Source organism: Leptosomus discolor, chromosome 5 (genome assembly GCF_034619465.1).
Source record: "Leptosomus discolor isolate bLepDis1 chromosome 5, bLepDis1.hap2, whole genome shotgun sequence".
Taxonomy (NCBI): Eukaryota; Metazoa; Chordata; class Aves; order Leptosomiformes; family Leptosomidae; genus Leptosomus; species Leptosomus discolor.
In genome coordinates, this window is record NC_141395.1 from 41,458,925 (window position 1) to 41,485,897 (window position 26,973).

General features: G+C 41.7%; 1 protein-coding gene across 6 annotated transcripts in view; it reads right to left on the minus strand.

Annotated features, from left to right (window-relative positions):
• The window catches only part of AGAP1 (ArfGAP with GTPase domain, ankyrin repeat and PH domain 1), a 384,764-nt gene that overhangs the window by 132,138 nt on the left and 225,653 nt on the right, over positions 1-26,973 (minus strand). For all 6 annotated transcript variants that reach the window (XM_086466250.1, XM_086466249.1, XM_086466247.1 and 3 more), the window contains one exon: positions 9,495-9,599. In XM_086466250.1, the coding sequence (XP_086322376.1) occupies positions 9,495-9,599 (105 nt within the window). The remainder of the gene's footprint in view (positions 1-9,494; positions 9,600-26,973) is intronic.

Below are 26,973 nucleotides of genomic sequence, written 5' to 3' on the forward strand. Positions count from 1 at the left end.
AAGCCTTTCAGACATGCAAATTGACCAAACGGGCATGATAATGTTTTCTAAACAGATCTACCAAAAAGCAACACTGCCATTTTGGGGGCCCCCTTTTGTTTCCAAATGCCAGCGGTTGTTAAACCTGCTGCAAGACATCACAATGACTTCTGATTGTCCTCAAAGCCAGAGAAGAAGATGCTCCACCAAGGGCCACAAGCTGAACCCAGGCTCCGTGATGCTTCCAGCTAGCTGCCTACTGCCTCCTAGCCGAGAAGACTGAAGACAACAACAAAACATCTCTTCTTCCACAGACACGCTTAGTGCTGCTACTGCCTGCTCATTCCCTTTTTCAGGCGAGGAGGAACATATGGATCAGATTGAGGAAAGGCAGAAGAAAGTGCTGGCTGCTGCTTCCACGAAGCTGGGACTCAAACTCATATCATCCAAGTCTACCACAGTGATGCCAAATACTTCACTAAAGGACCACCGAGCATGTGGCAACATGGTTCCTTCCTACAATGATCCTTAAGTTAAAGACATGGCTCATGTTAGGTATGTAACACTGTGGTAGTCAAAAACATTACGGAGTTTGAGGATTTTCAAATGTGTAATACAAGAGAAGGTTAAATGCCTTTCTGCTACCTAGGTTGTATTTCAAAAACATACTCTTTCTTTACTGATTCACTATGATTCTGTGTTTATTAGTGTGTTAAGCAAGAAAATGTGTATGAATGCTGAGTTACTAAATATCATATTTACCTTGAGAGATAAATCCCCCATGCCTTTTTGTACAGCTGCCTGTGTGCAATGTGGGAGTACAAATCCCCCTGTCCCTCGGCAGGTGTTTTCCTCTTGATTTGCACAACTGCAAAATATTTTCCAACGTTACGGAAAACAAGCCCATGAAGAATGAGAGCTGAACCATTCTACTCAGCCAGGTTTCCGCTTTACTGAAGCAACTGAGTGGGCAGTTCTGGCAGCCTGTCTGTGCAGGCAAGGTCAGTTCTGCTCCGGCAGCAACAGAAGATGGAGTCGGGCTGTTTCTGACTGAACTTGCTTTGGACTGTACTTCTGTCCTGGGATTGCACTGAAATGGCTAATACTGCAGTTGAGTCTTCTTGGCCAAGAAACCTCACCAAGACAATAGAAGGATTAAGCTGTAGAAGACAACAATTACAGCCTCCTGTGGCTGGGCTCAGTTGGACTGTGGATGGAGAGAAACCCCTTCATTGGAGTGACAATTTTACATCATGGCACTAGGTGAATGGGACTCAAAGCTCACAACCAAACCACTCATCTCAGGACTGCCATGTGTCATAACATTAACATTTAAAAAAAAAATATTTGCTCCCTCCTAGAGAGCCTCCTCACGTGTTTCTTCCACCACGTACCTGTCCCACTGCCACCCTTTTCCAACGCACAACATATCAAATAAGAGAGACTCTCTGAGAGCAGTGCCTTTCCATGTCTATAATGGTACACAAGTAAGAATATCACACTTTTTCTCAGTTTGAGCTATTAAAATCTCTCAGAAGCAGCCCGTTTTTCCAACGCTAGGAACTGGTCCAGGCCCAGGATCCTTCCCAGATCTGTCCCTCGTTTACACTGAGCTTCTGAGAAAAATGCCTTTGTTTTGTGGCAGTTGTCTCCCACTGTTCAATCAGACAAAACACTCCTAAGGCTCAGCTTATCGAGGTTAAGACAGTGTTTCCTGATCTGAGGTGAAATAAAGATTATTATGGAAAAGAAAGTTTATAGCTGCACCTCTGGATGACATTTTAAAGACCGTGGGTGGCATATTTTTTGAAACACAATTCCCATTTCCATGAGCTGACCTACTGGACCCACAAAACCTATTGCTCACCCTCATCAACAACTGCTTCTGAAAAACAAAATGCAATCTCCTTCCCCGCAAACCAGGCCCAAACCCCCAGCAGACCGGTAAATGGATGGAGCCTTGACTTTTGTGCCTCTACGTGGCAGTCAGACATTTTTATTGCAAAATGCCGTCTGGAAAAGATGCAAAACAAAATTGCTAAACTGCAAAAAGAAGAAAAGAGGGGGAGGAGAAAAACCAAAAGGCCCCCTTCCCTTTGCTTATTGAGTTCAAAGGCATAACATGCAGCACCCTGCAGCAAATGGGAAGCTACACTAATTTTAAAGCCATAAAACGCTATAAAGTGCCCTGCGGGGCAGGACTACACTGAAGCTAGTTGCACCTAAATAAGACATGGTTCATTTACTTCGCAGCTTAGCCTAATGTAATCATCAGTGGATTTCTAGCCTAGAGTTGTAAGAGGCAAATAGCCGATACTGCGGAGGCGACACTCCCAGCCATTGAGGGGCCTCAGCTAGATTGCTGTTGATTAGAAAATTTTTCAGTTTTGACAAGCACTTAATGAACATAAATTGCTCCTTGATTAGTTTCCATTTGGGGCTACAGGCACACCTAAGAAGAAACAAAAGTCTCCAACTCCTCTCCTTCCTCCTCCCAGGAAGGACCTCAGCAACAAACCTACCATCAGGTTATGAGCCACAGTGGAATATATTCATCAAATGTTCCTGTTAAATTAGCCATCCTCCCCTCTCGCATATAAATATGGACATAATATCATCTGGCTTCATAATACATAGTTGATCTTCAGAAAAGCAATGAAATGTTATTTTCTGACAAGAACATAGGAATGAAAATGCATTCTGGAAAACACCGATCACCCTAAAGCACTCTGTCCTAACAAAAAGGAGGTGATCTCGAATCTGTTTTATTTGCATTGGGAGTCAAGAACACTGTATTTCAGTAATAAAAAGCATTGACTATATCTATACTATGGCATTCATCGGTTCAATCAGTGTCGCAGGGGCAGGGGAGGAAGTTAGGGCAACACTTTCAACATAGAAGTAGTTTCACAAAATGTTGGGCTTTTTTAAATGGATCACTCATTTTCATAAAATTTTAAGAAAATTCTTCCGACTACACTTCTCATTCAGACTTTGTAACAAGAACTGCTGTAAAAGACAAATCAGAGTTTTACCATCCTGACTAATTTATGAAGCATTTATACCCACAGCAGTTAGCTCTGCTGGACAGGAAGCTCTGATTTTATAAAATCCCATGATTAGTTAATAGCTGGGCTTTTGCCATTTAAATTGCAACTCATTCCAATACCAAAAATTTTCCCTGCCTTTCCAAAGACAGAGTAGACACGACACTGAAATGTACGTCTGCTGCTCCTTACTACATACTGCAAGCTTGCACAGCTCTGCAACAGCAGTATTGTGTGTGCTACAATATCCTACCCTAATGATAAATCTTGTCATGCCCTCAGAAATGAATGGACTTGAAACAAAAAATGCTCCACATTCGCCTTGTTTGTGCATTTGGTGACCTGTAAGCATCTGTAACAAGTCACAGAAGTGATTGTAAGAAGTTACTGTGGATAATCAGTCTCCCTCTCCTTCCCCACTGACCGGGATTACACATTGGGAGTATTTCACAGGGGAGCCTGCTGTCCGTCAGTACCTACAATCTGGTTTCTCACTGAACAGAGCAGGTGCAACAGCACTTTCAAGCGAGACTATTTCTAGTCTGAAAAGCCACAAAGCCGGGGGGGGGGGGGAAGAATAATTTGCCTTGACAGCTATCCTAAACTGTCTCTCTCACAGTAAACACATTTTAGCTTCCATTTTCTGCATCAGTTTTTAAGTTTTCCCCCCAAACTGATCTTCAGTCCATTACATCTTTAAGATAATAAAGAGGTTTTCCAGGAAGCTATAATGTGAATGAGGGATCTGTACAGCTATACCACTTTATAAAAGCCTCTTTTCCCTTTGGTGATATGTTTTATGTTTGGTATCTTTACTAAAAAAAGTTACAGCAGAGTAATTAACACTTATTTTTTCCATAAAGACTGGTTATCCTCTAGTTATCACTAGAAGCAATGTAAATTCGCAGTGAAACATGCCAGAATTAAGAAAGGAAAGCTCTGGGAAATTTCACTGAATACTGTTAGAAAGGAGAATGCTGCTCTGAACATGGCTCTAATGAAAAGGCTTCCAGAAAGACTGCCAGTTGTGGTCAGCACAAAGAATACAGCATCAACTGACCAAGTGTAATAAGAAATTGCTATACACATACTTTGTAATTCTTCCTATCATTCATTTTTTTTCTATCTTAACCAATGTTTTAGGTGTATTAATGGATGCAATAACTATAATAAAAACTTACACATGCTTCAGACAGATTTATCTTCATCATCACTCCAACCATATCCTCTATAGTTTTTTTTAGTATAGATTTTTGCTCTTTCAGGAAGTAGAGCTACATATTATGTGAAAAACAACATAAGCATATCTTTTTTTCACTTCAAACATGTATTTATCAACACCTGATTTGAGGATTAGTGGGAAAGATTAGTGGGAAAAGCCAGCTAGAAGGGCTTTCAGAGCCAGCCAATATTCAGCTTTACATTCCATTTAAGCAAAAATGGGGGGGGGGGGGGGGGGGGCATACACGATGGTATTTTAGAAATATATAAGAGCATGAATATTTCTATTAAAGCAACACAAACAACACACTTCGGTGCTATTAAATAGCCCGAGGTAACGCGACCCTGAAAATAAGGCTGTACCGAAACGATGTCTGCAGGCGATTATTTGTACTGACAAAGGCAAGCGCTGCTCCCCTGGCCCAGCAGCACCCGGCTCTGCTGCCAGACAGCCCCACTGTTGGTGGGCCACGCACGAAGATGCCATGCAGCCTGGCTAGCACAGCGTTCTCTTAGAAATGCGGAGAGATGGAATACTTTATTTGCAAGCATGCTTTCCTTTTTCAAATTATTCAGGAAAACCGTAAGAATTGATAATGGACAAAAATTTCAACTGCAGCTGTAAGAAAAACGCTGCATATTATGGGACCTGAGAAAGTCCATGGATCTACAACACTTCCAGATACCAACAGAGAGGACATTTTCAACAGCCTCCTATTTCTCAGCAAGTCTGCTTTTCCTGGAGGAACCAGTCAAGCAAAGAAAGCTCAACAGAAGGCCCAGTCCCCCACCCCAAGTCTCAAAGCATTTTACATGCCCATGAGTTGGGTCTGTTTCGCATCATCTTCTGAGAAGATGCGTATTTATAATATACTGATGGCGCTCTTGCGCAAAGTTTAGCCTAGTGTTGGATACAACTCCTTATCAGGCTGAAATTTTGCTGTATCTTAAAAAATACATTCACTTTATTTGAGGATAGAACACCACTGCTAATGCTCCCTTCGAGCTAGCTCACGACGGCTGCTCACCCAGTCAGCGCTATTTTTAAGGAAGAGTTTTGAAACTGTGGCTATCGTCAGATGAATTAAGCAGGTCTCCCCTCCTTGACCACTGCTACAACCCTACACACCTCACCACAGGTTATCAAACCAGATCAGTGAGGATGGGAGCAAGGTTAAAGAGCGGCATTACTGCAACACAGACCTCAGCAAGCAAAAATCAACCTTGCTGCGCAGGCACATGGGATTTACATACCATGCACGTCCTAGATGGGCACCAAAACTTCCTTGTCATGTATTTAAGAAGCTGTTCTTCCCCCATGAGGTGCCACAGCATTTGAAATCAAATCTAGAAGAGATTAAATATAACAGGGGAAAAAAGTGCCCTTCCCTAAAAAAAGCTGTTTTCAGCTTTTTTTTTTTCTTTCTTTCTTCTTTTTATAAATGAGGGACAGTGATGATGATGGGGATACAAGAGCAGAAAATGGACATCCATAGCTAAAGCTTTGTCATCTCCTGACCTGTGGCATGATGGCAACGCTCCGGCAGACAGACAGTGGTGAAACATCATTAGTTATTCATCAGGATTAGGCTTAGATAAAGAAGAGGCATGTAACGCTGCCCAGCAGGTATCCTGGTGAATACATTTCGGGAGCCCTCACACATGGCATTCTGCCATTAAAAGCCAAGAGATGCCTAGACAAATTCCCCTGGGGCCCTTGGGGGAGGCTGACACTGAATTTGTCGGCCAGAATTTTAGTCATCTGCTCAATGGCTGTACTCCAGAAGCGTAAGATGAATAGGTAGCTATGGTGAACTTTGAAGCCTTCAGGTCAAAGTTCTCTCTCATTATCCCCACCATTTTCTATCGGCATAGATCCTCAGCATCCCAAGGGACAGGAAGGTTTGAGGCTCTTGAAAAAAACTGACAAGACAAAGTCAGAAAACGGTAGGGTGCTTATGTACATGTATCTTTCTCTCCCCATTTTTCTCTCCCCCCACTTTCTCGAAAAGAAAGAATATGAATTTAGCTATTATGTCAAACATCAACCTGGTAGCATTAGTAGTTACTCATTTAGCTGGCACAATACAGCAGTCATTTCAACATGCTGCCCTGCCAAACAGGCCTGACCCTTCCAGGGACACCTCCTCAGTAAGAAAGGTACTAATTTGATTTATCACTCCCCACTCCAAAACTTTTCATTTTGTAGCCAATTCTTTCAAGGAGGGTGACTGAACTGATTTCTGCACTACGGACACGTTCTCTATATTAAAAACACTGCCTTCGCTCCTGAGCTGCCACTGAACGCATCTGACAGAGACAACCGATCCACTTCGGGCCAAATCTCAAGCAATATTTAATACAGTGCTCGCTGTCAGCCATTAAATACTATAATACGTTCTTCCAATGCAGATGTCATGTTCTGACCCAAACCACAGTCTGGAAGGACCAAATTATCTTCTAAATTCACTACTTCTGCCACCACTAGAGGCCAGCCCACCTTTCGCTTCACAGAATTACAACTGCAAAATTTTGTATAACTAAAATTACCTGCACACTTGAGATAACCCAAATCTCACTAACAAGTCAGATTAGAGCCAGGCTCTTTATGAGTTTAGGAAACTGACTTTAGATGGTTAACAAAAGTTCTTTTCTTCAATGATATTTAATGGGAAGGTTGGTAGCAACAAGGTCCTTATTTTTCAAAATGATGGAAGAAATTATCCCAAAAGCAAAGCACAATATTAAAAATTCATCAACTTCTTCGGCTTGCTGAGAAAAAAGCAACAAGCAGTTACAGATAAATAAAACCCAGCACAACCAAACTAGAAACATATTAGCAGAGTCCTGTTTGGGGGAAAACTCATTCACTCGGCAATACCCAAGAGGAAATTCTGACTTTTTTGCCTACAAAGATTTGTACAAACTGTACTGGGAGTGCAATTGCCTTTAAGTATCTGGTTCTGCCTCTTCCTCCCACTGTGGTTTGCAGAGGGCAGAGGAGATGCTACTCACATAGTACTGCCTGATGAATGACAAATGTTCTGCAGGGTATATTAACAACAGTTAATTGACAATAAATAGTCCATTGCCAGTATGGAAATATACTGCAGAAGTAGTGCAGCAACTCTTTGAAGGCTAAAGACAATAGAAATAAGGCATGAAACCAGACATTGTTTATGATACCAATCCTGTCACAGAAAGATTTTAACACAAATGAGCAGAACCCAAGATCCTTCTAGAGAGTGAGTTCAGTGATGGAGTCTCAAGAAGCCACTGAATGAGCATGACATTTTCCCCAGTAGCTTCTTGCCAGCTAGGAGCCGAGTATGGTCCCTCATCACTTCCTACCATACAGCCAAGGGACAAGTAGCACGTTACAAACCTTCCCCATCTACACGAGGAGGTCTGAGCAAATGGGAAATACAGAGTCGTGTACCTTTTTCTTGGGGTGGAGGGGCATGGTGAGGGATAGAGGGAAACAGTTACAGGCTAGTAATTACTACTTCTTTAAATGGATTCTCTCTAATCTCCAATGGATTTACCTCTAATCTCAAAGTAATTACCTCTAATCTCAATGGATTCTCACTCTGGGGGAGACTAAGCAGCTCCAGGGAAGCCTACAGAGAAGTACTCTATTGTCTGCAAGAGGCAATAAAAAACTAACACGTGCACAGCAACTGCCAGGAACAACAGAGCACTTCTACAAAGCAAGGAAGGGACTTGGGTGCAGACAATGGCAGCTTGCCGCCTCCTTCCTGATGACCCAGAGCTGGCCAACACAATCTAAGGGAAACTCATGTGGGAGCTCCATGGGGGCTGCCTCAAAAGCATGCAGTATCCGTGCTTCCCTTCCGTAAGCAATACCAATACACAAGTCAGGTATTTCGGGACTACTTCATGGCAGAATTCACCAAATTTAAAGGCACTAAGAGGGGCCAAAGAGGACAGACTTGTACAGTTTCACAAAAATAAACACTGAAAACCTTGTTCCAGAACATAAGGGCTGAGGGATAAGATTTCTGATGGAAAGCAGCAATGCCGTGAAGTTAACTTATTAAATAATTTTTAAGAGACACAGATGCAACATCAGAAACTAGAGCAAAGCATTATTATGGCAGCATCTGAGACTATGAAACCTTGTGTCAAGCCAGAGAAAGTGCTGATATTCAGCAGCCAGAACAGCTAGTTGGTGCAAGCACAGCATCCGTGTGGCCATACTCCTCAACATTACCCACCTAAAGTAGAAGTTTCCTACCAGTTCCACGCGCAGGTCTGTAAGTCCCAGATCATATCAGCAGAAATACAGCTGATGGAAACCTTTTTTTTTTTCCACTCCTTAATGAGAAATTGCCCAGGCGCTCAAAATGATACTAAGAGATTTAGAAATAACTGGCCCTAAAAATGTTACAACTGACCACCCTCCGATTTTCGCATGTGGTATGATGATAAAATGCAAGACCAGATATGATTTTAAAGATGTTGGTGAGGGTTACACCACGTTTTTTGTATTTTACCGTTGCTTGTACTACAGAACAAGTGAAGGAGCTGGGAATCCCCATGGAGTTTCAAGATCTGGAGTCTCCACATCGGCTTTTTTGTACCACTCTGGCACGAAATGAGCTCTGACAAACCTCACCTTTCCTCCTGCTGGCATGGCCGAGGCAGATAAGGTGGGCTAGTTCTGAGTCAGATGACTGTCCTCCTTCCACTCCCAAAACCGTACCTAGGGACTGGGCTACACAGAGTAGAGGGACAGACAGGGTCCTTGGGCAGAGACAACAATAGATGCCTTAACATGGTGCATATTTTTAATCGCTATGCCATTTTCAAGAGGCTGCTCAGAATTACTTCTCTGTAATGACTGCACACTGACAAATGCCAGAGACTTTCCTCACTCTACTACATCTAGGACACATTTTCTTGTAAAATGCTTATGTTCTTTAATCCTGGGAGCAACAACAAGTACACAGAATCATCAGCACAAAATAAAGGCTTAAACCATTTCAGCTGCCTCTGGGATGTAAGGGAACCCCAGTTCCAGGGGATTCTAAGGAACTTGACTATAGTCAGACCTGCACCAGCGAATTTTATTTCAGATTGCTTGCTTCTGAGAGGGAGGAGAATGAACAGAAAGAAGTTCCTCCACCAAAGAGGATTCAACAAAACCATGTCAGGACGAACTTGCTAACGCTGCTTTATCAGGGCCTGATGTTGCTGAATATTCAGAGAGTAAGGGGTACTCACGTGTAAACTAGGATGGTAGGTCAGCACACCATTGTCGCACAATGTCACATATTTCTTCTTCCACTCTTTATTCAACGACTTGCCACTTCGCTTTAGCAGCATACCCTATCAGAGGAAAAATGAAAAAAGGTTGAACACCCTTTTGCCAATGCACAACTATTTAAGACACAGAAAGAGATAAATATAATTGCCAACATTTTTAGATATGCTTTCTCCTGAAAGTTATTTATTTCCCCCCACTTCTCCCACGATGCACCTTTTGTCCATCGGCATCTTCGGTGTTTGCAATTTAGGAGGGCAACTCTTAAGTGAGGCTTTCATAAAGCAAATCATGTAAACAGAAAAGACTGTACCAGCGCTGGCTTTGTCCAACAGGTAGAGAAAACCCTTTTGCACTGAATTCCATGCCTCAGGAAAGCACATTTTAATGTGACACAGAGCAAGGTGACCCGTATGCACTCCTAGTGGATAGACACCACACTCAGTGCATTTCCTAGCCCTCTAAAATAAATTATGAACCCCACGTTGAGTGAGGATCGTACTGTGTGGCTTGTGCTCGCTTCAGCACGTTCCTGGGGATTCCTTGTTGTCCAGGCTCAGTCTCCCCACAAGCAGGGAAAAGGACACATTTATGTTCTCATCCCCAGTAAGGTGACACTGCAAGGGAAATCCTCCTAGCTATTCACTCCAGCAAGAGAGACACCAATTCCAGGTAAGAGCAGCAAAATTGAAATGGGGCAAATACAATGTTTTTCCAATAAATTTTGGATAATTTAATGGAAGAGGTGTGACCAGAGAGGAAAGGAGGTGGTCAAGGTGACTCACCTTTCCACAAATCATATTCAACCTAAACATCAGTGATGAATGGTAACAATCAACAGCTGAGACAGAAAGTCATCATCGTGTTCACATGGACAAGAACTACTACTGCATGTTAACCTGTTCTCAGTTTAAAAGCAGAAAGTCACAGAAAAGCAAAATGTAACATGCTGGAGCACACTGAAGGTGGTAAACCAAGTCAAGTTTTAGCAATGCACTTCCCTAGTAAATTTTAATTTCCAAAACCAGGTCAGAAGGCAGTTCCTAATGAATTCATACAGTACACTTCGGTTACTGAAAGTCTTACTGAAATGTCCCAGTGAAGACACTCTGTACAATACACCTACCACAGGGGCTCACTAGCTCCACAGATCAACTTTCAATAAAAGAGGACACTTATATTCATTTTGTTAAATCATAACCAGGAATCTAAACCAATACAAACTTCAGTTCTCTAATCCCCATAAAACAAGCTTTTCCATTCTCATTTTGCATGGAACTTAAAAAACCGAGAAGGCAGAAGACAGTGCATCTTTCTATCAAGCATGGTGCTTCCAACTCTCATGGAGTTGTCTTTGTTAAAGCAGGGTAAAACCTTGAAAGCAAGTGATGCTACCTGTTTTCCCATTACACCTGCAGCTTTATAAAGCAATCTCTCTGCAGACTCAGTCCCAAAGCCACGAGGGGACGAGGGGCCGCTCTGCACAAGTAGAAGTCCTCCAGAGCTAGGCAAATTCCCGATGTCATAACGTTCAGCTGAAGCCCCTTGCCACAATCCATAGAAACTAACAACCACAGATATGATCCCAGCGGAAAAGCCAAGTTCACAGCTGCCTGTTCCTGGACAGACACTTTGAATAAAACTTCAGAGAACAACCCATCACAATTCAAAGCAATCTGTGGATAGGACCATAAAGAAAAGCTTGTGTCAGATGACTAAATTACACAGTGGTACAAACTCCGAACTTTCTGACCATCTGGGGGTCACGTTTCTCTTTTTTTGGTGCTGTTCCTTGCTACAACTCAAACTTTTACAAGAGAGAATGGGGTTTCTGAAACACTTTCTTACAAAAGCTTCTGTGTGTATGAGTTGCACATCCCAATTACTGCCTTCCAGTGGTTAGAGACGTTGTTTTCTTCTATTAAAAAATGAAAGCTTATTTCTGCCTTTGACTTGTATGTTTGTCTATAATAGGTGATCTGTCACTTCACCTTTCCAATCTTTCATACCTCACCTGCAGCATGTTCGCTCGCGCTTAGGGGCACCCAATTCTAATTATTGCTGTGCTGTGGGGATCAAAAATTACTGCTTCCCTGCACTGGTTTGTTCTTCAGAGCTTTTAATGTGGAAAAAGCTGTAAGGATCACAATGGCAATTCCCTGCCGCCCCCCGCCCCCCCCCCGCCTTTTTTCAAGTTTTGAAGAAAGTAAAATACATATATATTTCATGCTTTTTAAACTGTCCCTTTGCTATACAGAAAATGTGTCATTACTTACATAATTTTCAATTCATGCTGATTATAAACTCATTATAAATAGTAAACCCCTACCACTTCCATGATTTTTCCTACACAGAAGTTTTGCTACTATCTAGGTGTGAATTATGAAATTCTATTTTTGGATCTAAATGAAGAAAATTATCCAAAAGGAGATTTCACCTTGCTTCTAAAGTGGAATTCCATGCTTTCACGTTAAAAAAAAAACCAACAAACATCTCAGCACTGAATATGGACAATGTACCTACTTGTGCCTAACTAACAAACCAGACTTCCCAACTCATTTTCTTTAGGCACTGCCTTTGCAAAAAGAATAGGTTTTCATTTTATGTAAGAATTAAAAATATCTTCCAGTACCTGCAGAGGAAACTGCTCTGAGTACACGGAGCTAACTTAAAGTGTCATGAAGCAGAGAAGCCCATATAAAACACATCTTTCCCCCCCCCCCCCGAGCCAGAGACCACCGCTTTGTCTGTGGTAATTACATAGAATGGTCTGGAGAAATGCTCTTAGTATTGGAGTTTAGATCAGTTCTAAATGCACTTTAACATTAACTACACTTAATTAAAAAAAAAAAAAAAAAAGGCCCAGATATGACAAGAAACATTACTTCAAAAAAAAAGAAAAAGCCCTTCAATTCAGTCACATTATGTCTACATTGAAGTCACATCAGATACTCTGCCTAGGAAACAAGACACATCGGTTCTCACTGACCTTTGGTACCTCCGAGGCAATTTAGAGGTGGCTTGGGCATGTCTCCAGTCACAGCCAAACAGGCCCCCATGTACACACAGCACACCAGAAAAATCACATTTAGTCCCCAAGCTACGTGCTAAGGGACTAAGTAAATGAACTTCAACATACCAGTTTGAAATAATCTCTGCCTCAAATGATTATTAATCAGGTAACATTATTTCTCCTAATTTGATGAAATCTTTCATTTGTTACAGTCTTCCAGCTGCAACTTTAGCCCCACAGTTCAGGGTAGCTGACCCAAAGCCTCCAGATTCAACACTAAGAATTTAACACCTCCAATTTCCTCACAAACTGAGAAGAATTTCACACTTCAAATTAAATTTTTTACCACCTTCCCTCCAAAATTGCAATTCTCTGTCTAACAGAGGAACTCTTCTCCTACCACACTGCACTAGCTTGTACTTTTAATGAGCCACAGGAAAAACACTTCAACCGGAGTGCATGAACTTCACTTCTTGGGTTTTGCTCGAGGAACTGCGTCACTGTAGAAAGCAAACGGAGGAACAGTCTGTACGCACTGTGAGCTCTTTATGAGCAATATGTATGCTACATCTAGTCCCAGGAGGTCATTGCAAGCCAAAAGCAATGTTAAGTGTACAAGCTTTAAATAACTTACAAAGTTAATGTAATGAATGTAAGTGTTATCTGAAATCCATCACTCAGTGGCTTGCTGTAGCCTCAAGCTGTGATAAAACACCACTCATAAATTTATATTAAAACTCTGTTCAATAGCAATTATTTACCAACAAAGATTTATTGATTGCATTTGCTGTTAGAGACTGGAGCCCTAACTGAGTCAATCAGCTTACGTTGTTGAGCTTCGGGGCAGCAGGAGAACTTACAGACTGCCATCAGGCTCTGCATCCCAATCGTTACTGCAAGAGCAGCAGCAGCTGAAGAAAAGCCACCAGTGCATGATTGACTGAACTTAAGGTAAACCCACTCAACACCAGTTGTTATTTTGTGGACCACTATGCATAATATACACAGCTCATCTGAATATGCAGTGATCGGCTAAATCTTGCTGCTCCAGATGCCTTCCTGTGAGTTACAAACGCAGCTTGCTTGAACAACAAATGAAGACAAATAGTGAAACAATGATGAATCTTTTATGGAAAGATTTCAGGTTTTAAGTGGGAAACTGTAAGAATTTTAAAAAGTGACCTCCTGAAGTTGCTTACAACTGCATGGAAGATGCTGGTAGGTGAGCCCCCTTAATTTTTCAGACAGGCTGGACATATAGGAACAGAATAGACTTACATCCCACAAATAAAGGTCACCAAAATGCACATGCTGATCAGCAAGACATGTCTGCAGCCACTGTCAGGCCCACCAAATTAATGCCACATGTGGAGCAACATACCTTGCATGCCCTGTAGCGCTCCATTTTACTTTTCCCACCTTCCCATGTATTTTGGATTTTCCAGGGGCCGCAAGATACAAAGAGTTTCATGAACAGGGTAATACCAGTGGTCACAGCCTAACTGACTGCAAGTTTTCTAGCATTTGTTCCAGCCAGAGCACTTGACTTGAGGTTTTCGGGTTGTGGGGTTTTTTGTTTGTTTGTTTGTTGATGGAATAGGATTTGGTACATTTGACTTTCCTTGGCGTGCCAAGTAAAAATGGCAGAGCCCTTGAAGTCAGCAGAGCCAAGACTGGACCTTCTGAAAAAGGAAATACGGTCCTTCAGTTTCTGTTGTCTTTCAGAGGCTTATACCACTGCCATGGCTGAGGTACTTGCATCAGGCAAGTTGTTTTTTTCTTCCCCTCCCTAATTTTGCCAGAATGAAATATGTAATCTCGCACTTAACCATTAACAGCATAAATTCTTAATTTTCCACTCAGGTCTTTAGTTCCTGTAACTATGATGAGCAGCTAATAGTGCTATGAATTTTATACAGCTCTATCATTTGCACCCTGACCACAAAAGATACACTCATGCTTGTCAGAAACATCCTCCCTCAAGTAACTGCAAGCACAACCATTCATAGTCAGGATCACAAACTATTACGTATGGATTCTGGTCAATAAAACATCTGCTTCCTTTACATCTATTAACATGGTGAACGAATGCTGGTGAATCCTCCACGTTTGCATGACTAGCCAACTCTAGGTAGTCTGGTCAGCAGCACTAGGACTAGTCTAGCTTGTCCTAATAGCAAATAAGAGATTAATCCTTAAGTGATTATTTTTTGCTTCCAGAATGTAAACCTACAACAGGTTTCTAGCCTTAAAGTCCATTCTTTCAGCATATGGTAGACACCAGCTCAAACTATTTCACCTACAAACAATACTTGCATGCTATAGGAAGCTTATGGTAGTTGCTGCTCTCTCTTCAACAATTAATATGAGCTGACACCAGAGTACACAACTAATCCTCTAGGGAACAAACTGCTGAGGATGCCCGATATATTTGGAATCCTTCCATGCAAACTAACTTGTTTTCTTGATTTTCCAAACTGAAGTCTTCTTTCACGGGAATTTAAAGGAATGCTTCTTGGTCTTTCGGTCAATTAGCTATGAAGCTGTTTAAATTTTTAAAGTTGGAAACCTGGAGTATACATCTTATAGCAACAGGGAACAAGCGGAGACCAACTAAACCACAAAACAACAGCTACGAAAGTGGAGTGCCTCTAAAAAGATCTGAAAAGGGGAGACCTCAAATGTTCTCAAACTTCAATATCTTACAATAATATTGCAAAAAAATCCCTAAAAGACCCCATATATTCTTATGGCAGCCAGGAACACAGGAAAAACCCATACACCTTTCATAAAAACTGGCACTACAGCAGTAGCAGAGTTTTGCTACAGATTCAAAGATGCTTCCCCATTGAAGAAACCATTCAAATTTATGCTATACATCAGCTTTACGAGAAAATAAAATCAGAACATTGAACTGAATTCTCTTCTAACATTCTCTAAACACGAGGCAATAAATCAGCGCAGTGGGTAATTACACCATGAATGGTTACCTAATGCTGAGGCCGATCAGCCAACACTTCCAGCTGGAGACAAAGAAAAGAGATAATCTAAGATCTGACTTGGAAAAAAGATAATAGCTTTGCTAAAACTTGAAGGACAATCAACCTGCAACCCTTTCTTTTCCAAGCTCTCTGCACAAGAAAGATTTACCAAAAAAGAAATTCCAATGCTGACTAAGTAAGTCTTACAGTTCATTGTAGCACTGGCAATGAAGATCTCCACCTCCAATGGAGAACGGCTACCCAATTCCTGCAAAGATCCTCAGCCATAAAGACATGGTCAATGGGAAGAACAAACTTAGTGCTCACTGCTGTTGTGGTTTTATTTTTAACGACTGCTCCAATAATTCAACGTCCAGATTTTGGCCTTGCCTGCTAACTGTGAGTAATGCCCAAATTCCTCTAATACGATATGCAACAAATAATTTTAAGGGAAGTTTTCACAACTCCCCAGCTTACAGCTGTAGTTTTTTAAAAAGGTAGTCTATGTACTTCAAACATGGCATGGACAAGGATTCCTTAACGATGTTGTTGAGCATAGGAACCTACCAACTTATAAGCACAATGTGGTTGAGAAAAGGCAACTGCACCACAATATGGGGACTAGAGAACAGGCACATCACATTCACCCACCTAACGAGAAACTTTCTTACGAGGGAAAAAGATGATCCTGCAAGAGCAGTCACCCTGGTGTCCAAAGAAGAACTGGAATGGAAAGCTAAGGACCCAGCCCTGCTGCAATATCCAGACGGAGCAATAAACACACCGCTCTGGCAGAGCATCACAAGTCCAAAACTGCACCAGTCTGCACAACGGCCAGGACAATACTTCAGACCCCCAAAGAGGCATGTCAAAAGACAATGTGGTACAACATAGTTGAAGGACAGAGATGCACAGCAAAGTAGGAGACTACTTGAGTTCTCCTTCAACTGACACTTTGTGAAAGGGGCACTCTTTAGTTAGCCCTAGTTTATGATTATTTCTAAAATCAGATTTTATAAAATCAACAGCACATTGCATACTCTATAGTAACCTGTATGTCCTTTCTGCAGAGTTTAATATTCAAGTGTGTTACAAAATGCAAGTACACATTTAAAGGAATGGCACATCTCTCGCTCTAAACCCAGTTCACCACTCTGAAAGAGGCACAGCACCTAGCAAGTCACAGTATTTTTCTGCCTTATAGTTGTTTCTGCCTCTGTTGCCTTCTAAGGTTTGTTCCACTTAGCCTGGACTGCTAAAAAAAATAAAAAATAATCACAGCCCTTAATGATCTCAAGTAGTTGGTTTATTAACCCCTTGGCATGGGCAGCTGTGGTTTCCCTGACACCATCGTCAGCGCTAATGTGAAATGCACTGCGATGCAAATCATTATCTTACTGTTGGCAAAACCAGGCAGCTGATGCCAAGGGGTCTAAGTCAGCAGCAGAGGAGCCGGCAGTGATCTGCTCCATTTGAACTCTTACCTCTTGCTGCAGCTCCAGCATTGTGCACTGTGCCCTAACTATGCTGGCCACCAATGAAGTTAGCATCCACACCAATCAGCTTGGTGAAATGCTGCTACTTAGACTAAAACTAAAAGGAAAAACAACATCAGGAAACTGATTCAGTGCAAGCCTGTGTGTTATGGTTAATTTGGGAAAAGGTTCTAAGAGTGGAAACGTTCACGGAGATAGAAACTGCTGCAGGATCAGGCATGAAAAAGAAGTAACAAAACATTTATTTCCCTTAAGAAACAAACTGAGCTTTGGGGGATGATACAAAAAAAAAGGAATCATCATGCAGGCATTACTACTTCTAGGTAGGTGATACGGCTCTTGTTACAGTAGCGCTCTGTTCCCTGAACCCTGATATTCTCTTTATCATATTTTATATAAAGTAAGGATTTGGGGGTGGGGGGTCATGGGAGAAAAGCCATGAAAAGCTCAAAACCCAATTTTAACTTTTTAACTTTCTATCTTGATACTACAGTGTTTCCATAGAAACATCAGGAAGACCACTTAAGAGCAGCTTTTTTTTTGTAGCCATGTTTGGCACCATACCCCTCCCCTGGACAACCTATTATTTCACAAATGGATGCTTTCCGCAGCTTGTTCTGTGCAGGCTCCAACGAAGGGGGGAAAGAAAAAGAATACTGGATCTTTAACCAGTTCCCTTGTGGCCCCCTCCCTTTTTTGTTGGTAATATTTCTGTCATTCTGCCAGGGTATATGGTACAAAGGGTTACACTTTAATTGAGCTGTCAGCATCTCCAACAATCCTATAAAACTCCGATTATGCACGGCGGGGTTAGTGACACACTTGTTATTGTGGATGCCCTATTTGCTAAACCCAAGCCCCCCCCTCACAGGTCACATAACCCACGCGACCTTCCTGTCATTAGCTGCGTCTATTCCTACCTCACTGCTGTGAAAATCACACAAGCGAAGGCTTCAAAGCCCTTGCCAGGACTGAATTCGACCAGGAGCTAATCACCCACAAATCCAGCTCAAATGGCAATAATTGGCTAAACTGCTCACCTCTCCAGAGCTCAGCAGTAATTTGGGATAATAAAGAAAAGAATTATTCAGCTAACTGCCCTGAAATGTATGCTTTGTGACCGACACACTTCACATTTTAATAATGATGGACACAAAATCCAATTTAATACAGCATCTACTGAATAACGAAACCAAGAACACTGGCAGGAAAAAAACAGTGTGTGTGTGTGCGCGTGTGGTGGTTTTTTTTTAAACTGTGTTCCATATTATTGTGCAGAAAGGAGTCACACTTCATGTTGTGAAATTCTGGGATCGAAAAGGTCTTCATGAACAGCCTTCAGAAACTCTGCACTATAATGGGATTTTTTTCAATTATTTTTTATTATTATTACTTTTTAATCAAAAGGAGTGTCCTGCATTAAAAAAAATAATTTTGCTGAACAGTTATACCCCTAGTCCTTAATCCTTTGTAGGTGTAGGTTAAGAAAAATCTTTTTTTTTTTCCTTCTGCAGTAGAGGGGTACCTTCTTTGTTATACTAGTTAACAGCATTTCCCGATTGTCTCATTTTTCTTTACTTTTACACCTTGTCCTCTGGTCACAGGATTGTTGGCATCAATGATCACACTATACATACGCTGGCTGGATAGGTAGTGACAGTCCTTGGACTGCTTCATGATATGAGCAGCCTCCCAAGACGCACTGAACTGGTTCAACACTGCAAAGATGCTCCATCACTCTGCCTTACACCCACCCCATTCTCTTTTCTCAAATCTCTCCTAAGAAAATAAATAAATAAATAAATAAATGGTCTATACACACACAGACACATGCGTGTAGACACACACACAATCATCACATGCTCTGACTTGTCTTAATGTTCATATACCTCAGATGTCCAATTCACTCAGAGGAACAGGAATGAAGATGACAATCCTTTAGAGATACAGTTAATGTATGTAGGGCAACTATTATCCTCTCATCGTTATAGCAGAAAAAAAGAATAAGGAATCTAATGAGAAAACATTCCTTCACTCTCTTTAACCGACTCACCTTACCTGCTAAGGGGAATTGTACATATTGAATTAGCATCTTCCAGACATAGAGCTGCTTCAGAGTTATTGAAACGTTACAAAATGTACTCATAACTCTAAAACTCAGCGAGTGAAATGTCTCTCCACACCAGGTACGTCTTCTTGCTGGCCTAGCACCAAGTGGTACGTACAGATGGGATTTTGAGGGAAGATGTGTCAATGTCCCTGCACGCTAACTGCCCAAAAGATGCAAAATCAAGAAGCAGCAATTGTGCTTAGTTCAGAGGGGGATCACAAGTGCTACACATCTCTCAAGAAACTAGTTTAGAAATGCTTTATACCGTGTTTATTTAAGGCATTCACACACCTGCAGTTTTGGAAGTTAACAGAAGGTGAGTCAGAAAGAGCAGTCACACGAGCAGATAGGTTAGTAGGCTAAAAGGGGTAACCCATTAAAATGGTCGAGTCAAACATGACATAACTGGGTTTAAGCCAGATTCTACTTCCTAAAGATCACAAAATCATGTTTCATGTTCTTAAAAGAGCTGCAGAAAACGGGAAAACCCATTTAGTCAAAACCGTATTTCTTGTATTACCTGATCATTACAGCAAGGATCGCTTTGGAAAGGATAGTTTAATACAGTTGTAACAGAAATACACACTTTTGTTTTCCTTAGAATAGGCTCTCTGGTACAGTTTTTCATGTTTTGTGAAGAGAAGAAAAAAAATATAGACACTACCCTACTCCATTCCGAGATGGTGTCCGAGTTGTTCACATGGAGGCCACATGCTGTACCAAGAGGACATGAGAAAGAGCAAAGCCACTATCTTGTGATGCCTGAGATGTAATACACACTCTGAAGACCACAGCCCATTCTGGACACAATGAACTGCAAACTGTAGCCTACACTCAAGTGAATGCACTGAAGTGCTTCTGCTCTCAATTTTTTATTAAACATGAGAAAAATATGTTGATAAATGTAGAACATGCCCGGATACAAACAGGCAACTGTATAAAGAGATATATATGACCACACCCTTTTGTTATTTGCTTGTCATCTCAGCAGTCATTCAGCTAAACAAACTGTTTATAAAAAATGATGAGGTATCTACGAGGGGCAGCAGAGCCACATCTTTTTAAATAATCCTTGTCAGAACATACACAATTGTCTTTTTTTCTTGCAAGCAAATGACTCCCAATTGTGTCGATGAACCAATCTGTAGTTTACTACCTGAAAACAAAATCATCCTGGCTTCAGCTTGAAATATATAAAAACAAGTAGGTAATTAACACCAAAACCTTCAAGCACTTCAAGACCATGACTTGAGTCATGCTGTTGGGTGCTTTCAGAGAAGAAATGCATTTTACTAGGTGTAAAATTGCCCTCAAAAAAACCCAACACGCAACACCTTAGATGTCTTCTGCTGATCAGAATACAGAAAACAAAGGTCTGTGGGTTTTTGCCTTTTGTCAAAGACCAAGCCAATGTCTGGTGGAGAAGAAAGGAGCTTCCCCAGCTCCCAGAACCAATCCACAGCAGCAGCAGGGTCAGTGAAGAAGAATGGCACCTCTCTTCAGCACAAATTTGTAATCAACATTTCTGAAGCCTCTTCACTTGCTTCATCTAGACTACGTATTTGAAGACTCTTCTGATTGAAGGTACCTCAACATCTACAATGCCTCCATGACCCCCAGTGAAAACCTAACTGGGGCCATTTCCAGGGATGTAAGGGTCCAATCTAAAGACAACTTTGAAATACAGGTTTATTACACTGTGTTCTTAAATTGTTACTGCAAGAAGGTAAAGCTACTGTTGTCATTAACAAAAGTAATCCATTTTTACTATGAAAGGTATTATAGATATTACAGTTAACAAAATATGAGAGACATTGCAAGTGTCAGTCATTTGAAAGAAGTTCTCTGAGAAATTATTAATCAATGCTTTTGACAAGGTTATTATTAGGACTCCTGAAGTAATGTCCTGAGACAACCCAAAATTTACTTAATATGCCTCAAACTAGTACTTCTGAGAAAAATGGCTAGTTTTGTCTGGGCCTGCTTTCACTAACATACAGCATACACTCCTCCTCTGCTCTACTTAACAAGCTTAGTGTTAGTCAGTGCAATTTCAAAATAAAGGATTCTACTTATTGTGTCAGCAAGTTAAAATTGGTAATATTGTTTTAATGTTAAAATCACTCCAGATATAATACTTCCTATATAGTATATTTCATGGCTCATTTGCTTCAACAGATATTAAGCTTCAGTCAACAATTAAGTACTGACACCTTTATTTATTTATTTTTTAAACCAAGAAGATTTAGCAGAAAAGCTAAGGCACAAGTTGGATTTATTAGATGGCTGCTAATTCAATGTCACCAGTTTATTTTCTTTCTATAAAGTAACCATTCTTGAGAATGATAGGGTCCCTTAATCTACATTTCAGCTGAACTGAAATTCAGATTTGAGCCACGCAGCACATACTTTAGTCAAAAAATTGCTGTGCATCAGTTTAAAAGACCATTTAAACCGTTAATTGTTTTTCACTTACCATATAAGATCATTCCCAAACATAACCATTTCAGTGAACATTTAAATGGTGTTTCATGTTGTCACGGTTTGAGGCTGGGCCGGCCACTAACGAATGACAGACGCTCTCTACTAACCCCTCTCCCCTCCCAAAAGGGAAAAGGAGAGAGAACAAGGGAGAGAGAGACTTTACGGTTTGGAAAAGAAAACTAAAACAGCTTTAATGGAACCATAACAATAAAAGATAATAATAAGAATAAGGAAAAAAAATGAAATATATACAGTATGTACAAATATATACAAAACCAATACCGAACCCAACTCCCCCCCACCCTGATGACAATACGTCACCACCACACCGCAGGGCTGGCACTGGGGCAGTCCCAGGCTGGACTCGGCAGCAGACAGGGATGGGATACAGGAGCTGGACTCAGGCACTGGATTCAGGGATGCACGGATCAGTCCTCCTCAAATGTCGGCCATAGAAGAAGAGCGAAGGGAGCGAAGGGGCGAGACCCTCATGATCTCTCAGCTTTATACTGAATATAACGTATATGGGATGGAATACTCTGTTGGTCAGGTTTGGGTCACCTGTCCAGTTCACTCCTCCCTGTAGGTGCGACCCTTTTCACTCCTGGCACCCCAACACGGAGTACAAGATTTAGCAGTGACCTTGGTCGCCATAAGAACAAGTATAAGCAAGGGCCTCTCTGCACACCATTCCTTGGTACGAACTATAAACATCAGGCCTTATCACTGCTAGGAGCAGTCACTGTCTGGAAAAACATGCTGCTGTTTCAGAAAGTGCTGGTAGTTAGAGGAGACTTAACTGAAAAGTTAAAGCACTAAAACAGAATTAGTTCTGATTTAGCCCAAACCAGGACACATGTACAACACTTACTCTATTTATACTGATAGGAAAACAGTGCGTCAGAAGACATTAGCATCGGGACCATTTGCTGGTTTTCTGCAACGAACCATCAGCACTCCCTTACACTTCAGCCGGGTTTACCAGAAGCTTCACGGTGCTACTGCTTCAAAGCTTGAACACAAGACGAACCATCTCACTTCCTATTTTAAAAGGACATTTTTCTTGTTATAACGGAAAAATAAGGTGTTGGCAGAAGTCTTCGTCCTACCTCTCTGCCTGCTCAGAAGCACGTTTCAGTCACTTGGGATGTAAACCCAAGCCACCTTTTGCATTTCACAAGGCGTTTTCATCTGTCAGAAGCCTGAAGAATCGGCAAGCAGATGATACAGTTTTGGATCACTGGCTCACACCCAAATGATGTCAGAAAAGGCACGTTCTGTGACACAAGCTAGGGTGGTCTGGCTCACAAGTTCAGATGAGTATAATTAACACAAGATGTTGTAACGAAGGTGGCAACGACTCAATTCTCTTGGAAACGTCTACCCCTAGAAATGGCTGGTATATAAGGCATCGGCAAAGTGTGATACTCTAGAAAAGTATCCCATTAGTAAAAGCAGACGGCTACAACACTGTCCGCTTCAGGCATTTCTGGCAGCACGTCTGTGAGACATTTCTGGTAGCATCAGATTTTTCTACATGAAGCCTTAAAATTAGGGTCAACTCTTCATGTGCGATCTGTAACACAGAATATGGATTGCTTTGATGTACCTCAGGTAATTTAACGCACTGGTCACTCAGCATTTTAATGTTTTAGAGTACTCAGTAGTGACAGCATGTATGGCAAAGGCCGTTTTCCAGCACTATGTATTTCTACAAATGAAGATGTAGTCTGAAGGAGTAAATCCAGGCTTTTTAAAGCAGAAAAGCAAAAGATGTTTCCAGATAAAAAGACACTTGCTCCTCCCAAAAATCATGTAAAGATACACCCAGCGTATTTTCCCTATAAGAGTAGTCTTTCACACATGTTGATCACTCCATTTTAAGTATATATGCAACACCATTAATATTTCTGTTGAACAGACAACAGAAGAATACCTTACAAGTGTGCTGCTCTCCTCCAGAGGCTATTACTGTTTTACGAGAGTATTCAAGAATCAGCTCGCAGGTGATACAGAAGAACATTACGTTCACAAAAGGTAATTTATAAAGACCATTTATGGATTTCTCTATGCAGTTACTTGGCTGTAAACTAGGCATGTTATAACACGTTGGAGAATCTCCCTCAAAAAAAATAGAATCCATTATTTAGTTACGTAATCAGCCACGGACAAGACGAGAAAGTAATTTCTAACCACCTTTTCCAACTTTCTATAAATAAAGAATGTGTATGTAAAGACCAAAACAAACAAAAAAAAAAACCACCCCAAAAAAAACCCAACCAGGCAAAGTACCCAGAGTGCAGCTAATGGGATTTGACGCTGGCTTTAATTTTAATGAAGAAAGTTGCCAGTAGCAACAAAACTGTCAGCAGCAGCCAAGCACCATTAATAAAGACCCAGACAACATTAGTAGCACGGCAACAGTACAAAAGGTTCCCCCCGGTTCATGCTGTGCTAAATTGGCTGCCCAATTTTTCTTAAGTGTCCATACTATTTAGAAGACAATTTATTAATTTTTGTCATCCATTGTCAGTTGACAGGCCATCATTTTGCATCCCGAATTTGAGATGAAAACTAATTGAAAAGACTGGCAGTATTTATGAGGGGTATTATTTGTCAATTATGGCTGATGATGGTACTACCAACTTTAATACCCTGTGCTCGGGTGTGTCAGTTGGACCTTTTTTTTTTGTCATTTCCATGTTAGTTCTTCAAAAGGGACAAAAAGCAATGATCAAAACAATTCCGATAACTCATTAAGGGAGAGGGGCCCATCAATCCCTGCTCTGAAATCACCAGAGTGGGGAAAAAACATGAACACAGTCCAGGAAATCACAGATTTCTCTCAATGACACCTTCCGGGGGAAAAAAGCCTACTCTATTTCCTACAAACAGAACAGATTTGTGAATATGTCATGATTTAAATAATCCCTCCAATTTTATCCAGGCTGCATAAAACAGGGGGTTTTGCTATCTTCTCTCTGCCCTTAAACTGCTTCTTTGCAACTCTGAATGCCTCAAAGGCCCTCAAATTCCTAACTGCAAAGCGGCAAGTCTTAAGTCCAGGCATTCCAACTTCACTCTTACTATATCAAGTTTTCTATTTAAAAAAAAATTAAAAAAAGTTTTCACCATTTGAAAGCTTTGATCACTGTCCTTAGCATCTCTCAAGAGAACACCCTGTAAAACAGTACCAAGATTTGAATATTTAAAAAGCAAAACAAAACAAAACAGTATATAGCCCATACTGTACCCTAGAGATTTAAAGACACACAGTCAATACCCTGGAAGAGCAGAAATCTGACTACTACATCATACCCTTCCAGGACAACATGATCACCCGCACGCTGAACTGCCTGTAATGTCACTGTACTAGCTGCTATCAGTATCAGTGCTGGTTTACAATCTCAGAGATTTGTTTGCATGCATGCCTCTTACTCAGTCTTTCAGAAACATTCTCCTATCTTTCACGCTGCCAGACACTTAAAACAATGGTGATACTGTTATCAGCAAATAGCAAAAAAACCCCAGGAAAATCCCAGCTTTGAAAAAAGCAAGGAAAATGAGCTTGCACCACCCATCTCTAGGCCTCGCTTTCTGTTTTCAATGCAAAGATTTACTTTTGAATCACCAGAGTATTTTGAGGCTTAAGTGCATCACCCCAAGACTCCTGGGATGTAATGACACAAGACATTGATGCACAGCACACGGCAGGACTGGGGACGTACATGAGACCGGACCATTTCTAACAGTGGCTTCAGTTTTGCAGCAACTGCATTAGTGAAGTGCCACAGCACCAGGATGGGACAACTTTGGGTACTTTTTCACTTTGGCATCGTGAAAAATTTAACTGCTATTTCCCATGACTCCAGCAAAATAACAAAGTTGTTACGTTGTTATCAGTAGAAAAGTTAAAAAAGGTTAAAAAAAAATTTAATTTGACCAAAGGCTACATGTATTGGGTTTGAGCAGCAAGGTTTTGGTCGCAGTGGGGCTTCAAGGGTGGCGGGTGGCTTCTGTGAGAAGCTGCTAGAAGCTTCCCCATGTCTGACAGAGCCAATGCCAGCCGGCTCCAAGATGGATCCACCGCTGGCCAAGGCCAAGCCCATCAGCAATGGTAGCAGTGCCTCTGGGATAACAGGTTTAAGAAGAGGGGAAAAAAACCCTGTACAACTGCAGCCAGAGAGAGGAGTATGAGTATGAGAAACAGCTCTGCAGTCACCAAGGTCAGTGAAGAAGGAGAGGGAGGAGATGCTCCAGGTGCCGGAGCAGAGATTCCCCTGCAGCCCACGGTGAAGACTCTGGCGAGGCAGGCTGACCCCCTGCAGCCCATGGAGGTTAACGGTGGAGCAGATACCCACCTGCAGCCCATGGAGGACCCCATGCCAGAGCAGGTGGGTGCCTGAAGGAGGCTGTGACCCGATGGGAAGCCCATGCCGGAGCAGGCTCCTGGCAGGACCTGGGGACCTGCGGGGGACCCACGCTGGAGCAGGCTGTTCCTGAGGGACCATACCCCATGGAAGAGACCCATGCTGGAGCAGTTCATGAAGAACTGTAGCTCATAAGAAGGACTCACATTGGAGAAGTTCAGGGAGGACTGCTGGTGCAGGGGAAGAGCGTGAGGGGTCCTGCCCCTGAGGAGGAAGGAGCTGCAGAGACATTGTGTGATGAATGACCACAACCCGCTGGGGGGATGAATGACTGTGCCACTGGGTGGAAGGAGGTAGAGAGATGGGGAGTAAAAGCTGAGCCAGGAAGAAGGGAGGGGAAAGGTGTTTCTAGGATGTGGTTGTGTTTCTCATTACCCTTCTATGATTTGATTGGTAATAAATTAAACTAATTTCCCCAAGTTGAGTCTGTTTTGCCCATGACTGTGACTGCTGAGTGATCTCCCTGTCCTTATCTCGACCCACAAGCCTTTCATTATATTTTCTCTCCCCTGTCCAGCTGAGGAGGGGAGGGAGAGACCAGCTTTGGTGGGCACCTGGTGCCCAGCCAGGGTCATCCCACCACACTATGGTAGGCGGCAGAGTCTGTAAGAGTGAGATACTTCTTAGTTGCAGTCCGCTGCTTTAATCATCTCCTCTGTGATCTTCCTGTAGACATTATTATTTTCTAAGGTTGGAAGGGCTACAAAATTTTATTTATCTCTTTCCTCCATCATCCTCTATTTAGTATAATTAAAACTCAGTATTGATTTAAAACATGGACATTCTTTAACATGTCCTATAACATACTCCACTTGCTTCTGAAGATCTGAACACTTGAAGATGACAGCTAAAGTCTCATTTAAACATTCCTTTAGGAACAAAGCATGTCATTTTCCTTTACCAACAGCAACTAAAAAGCCCGAAA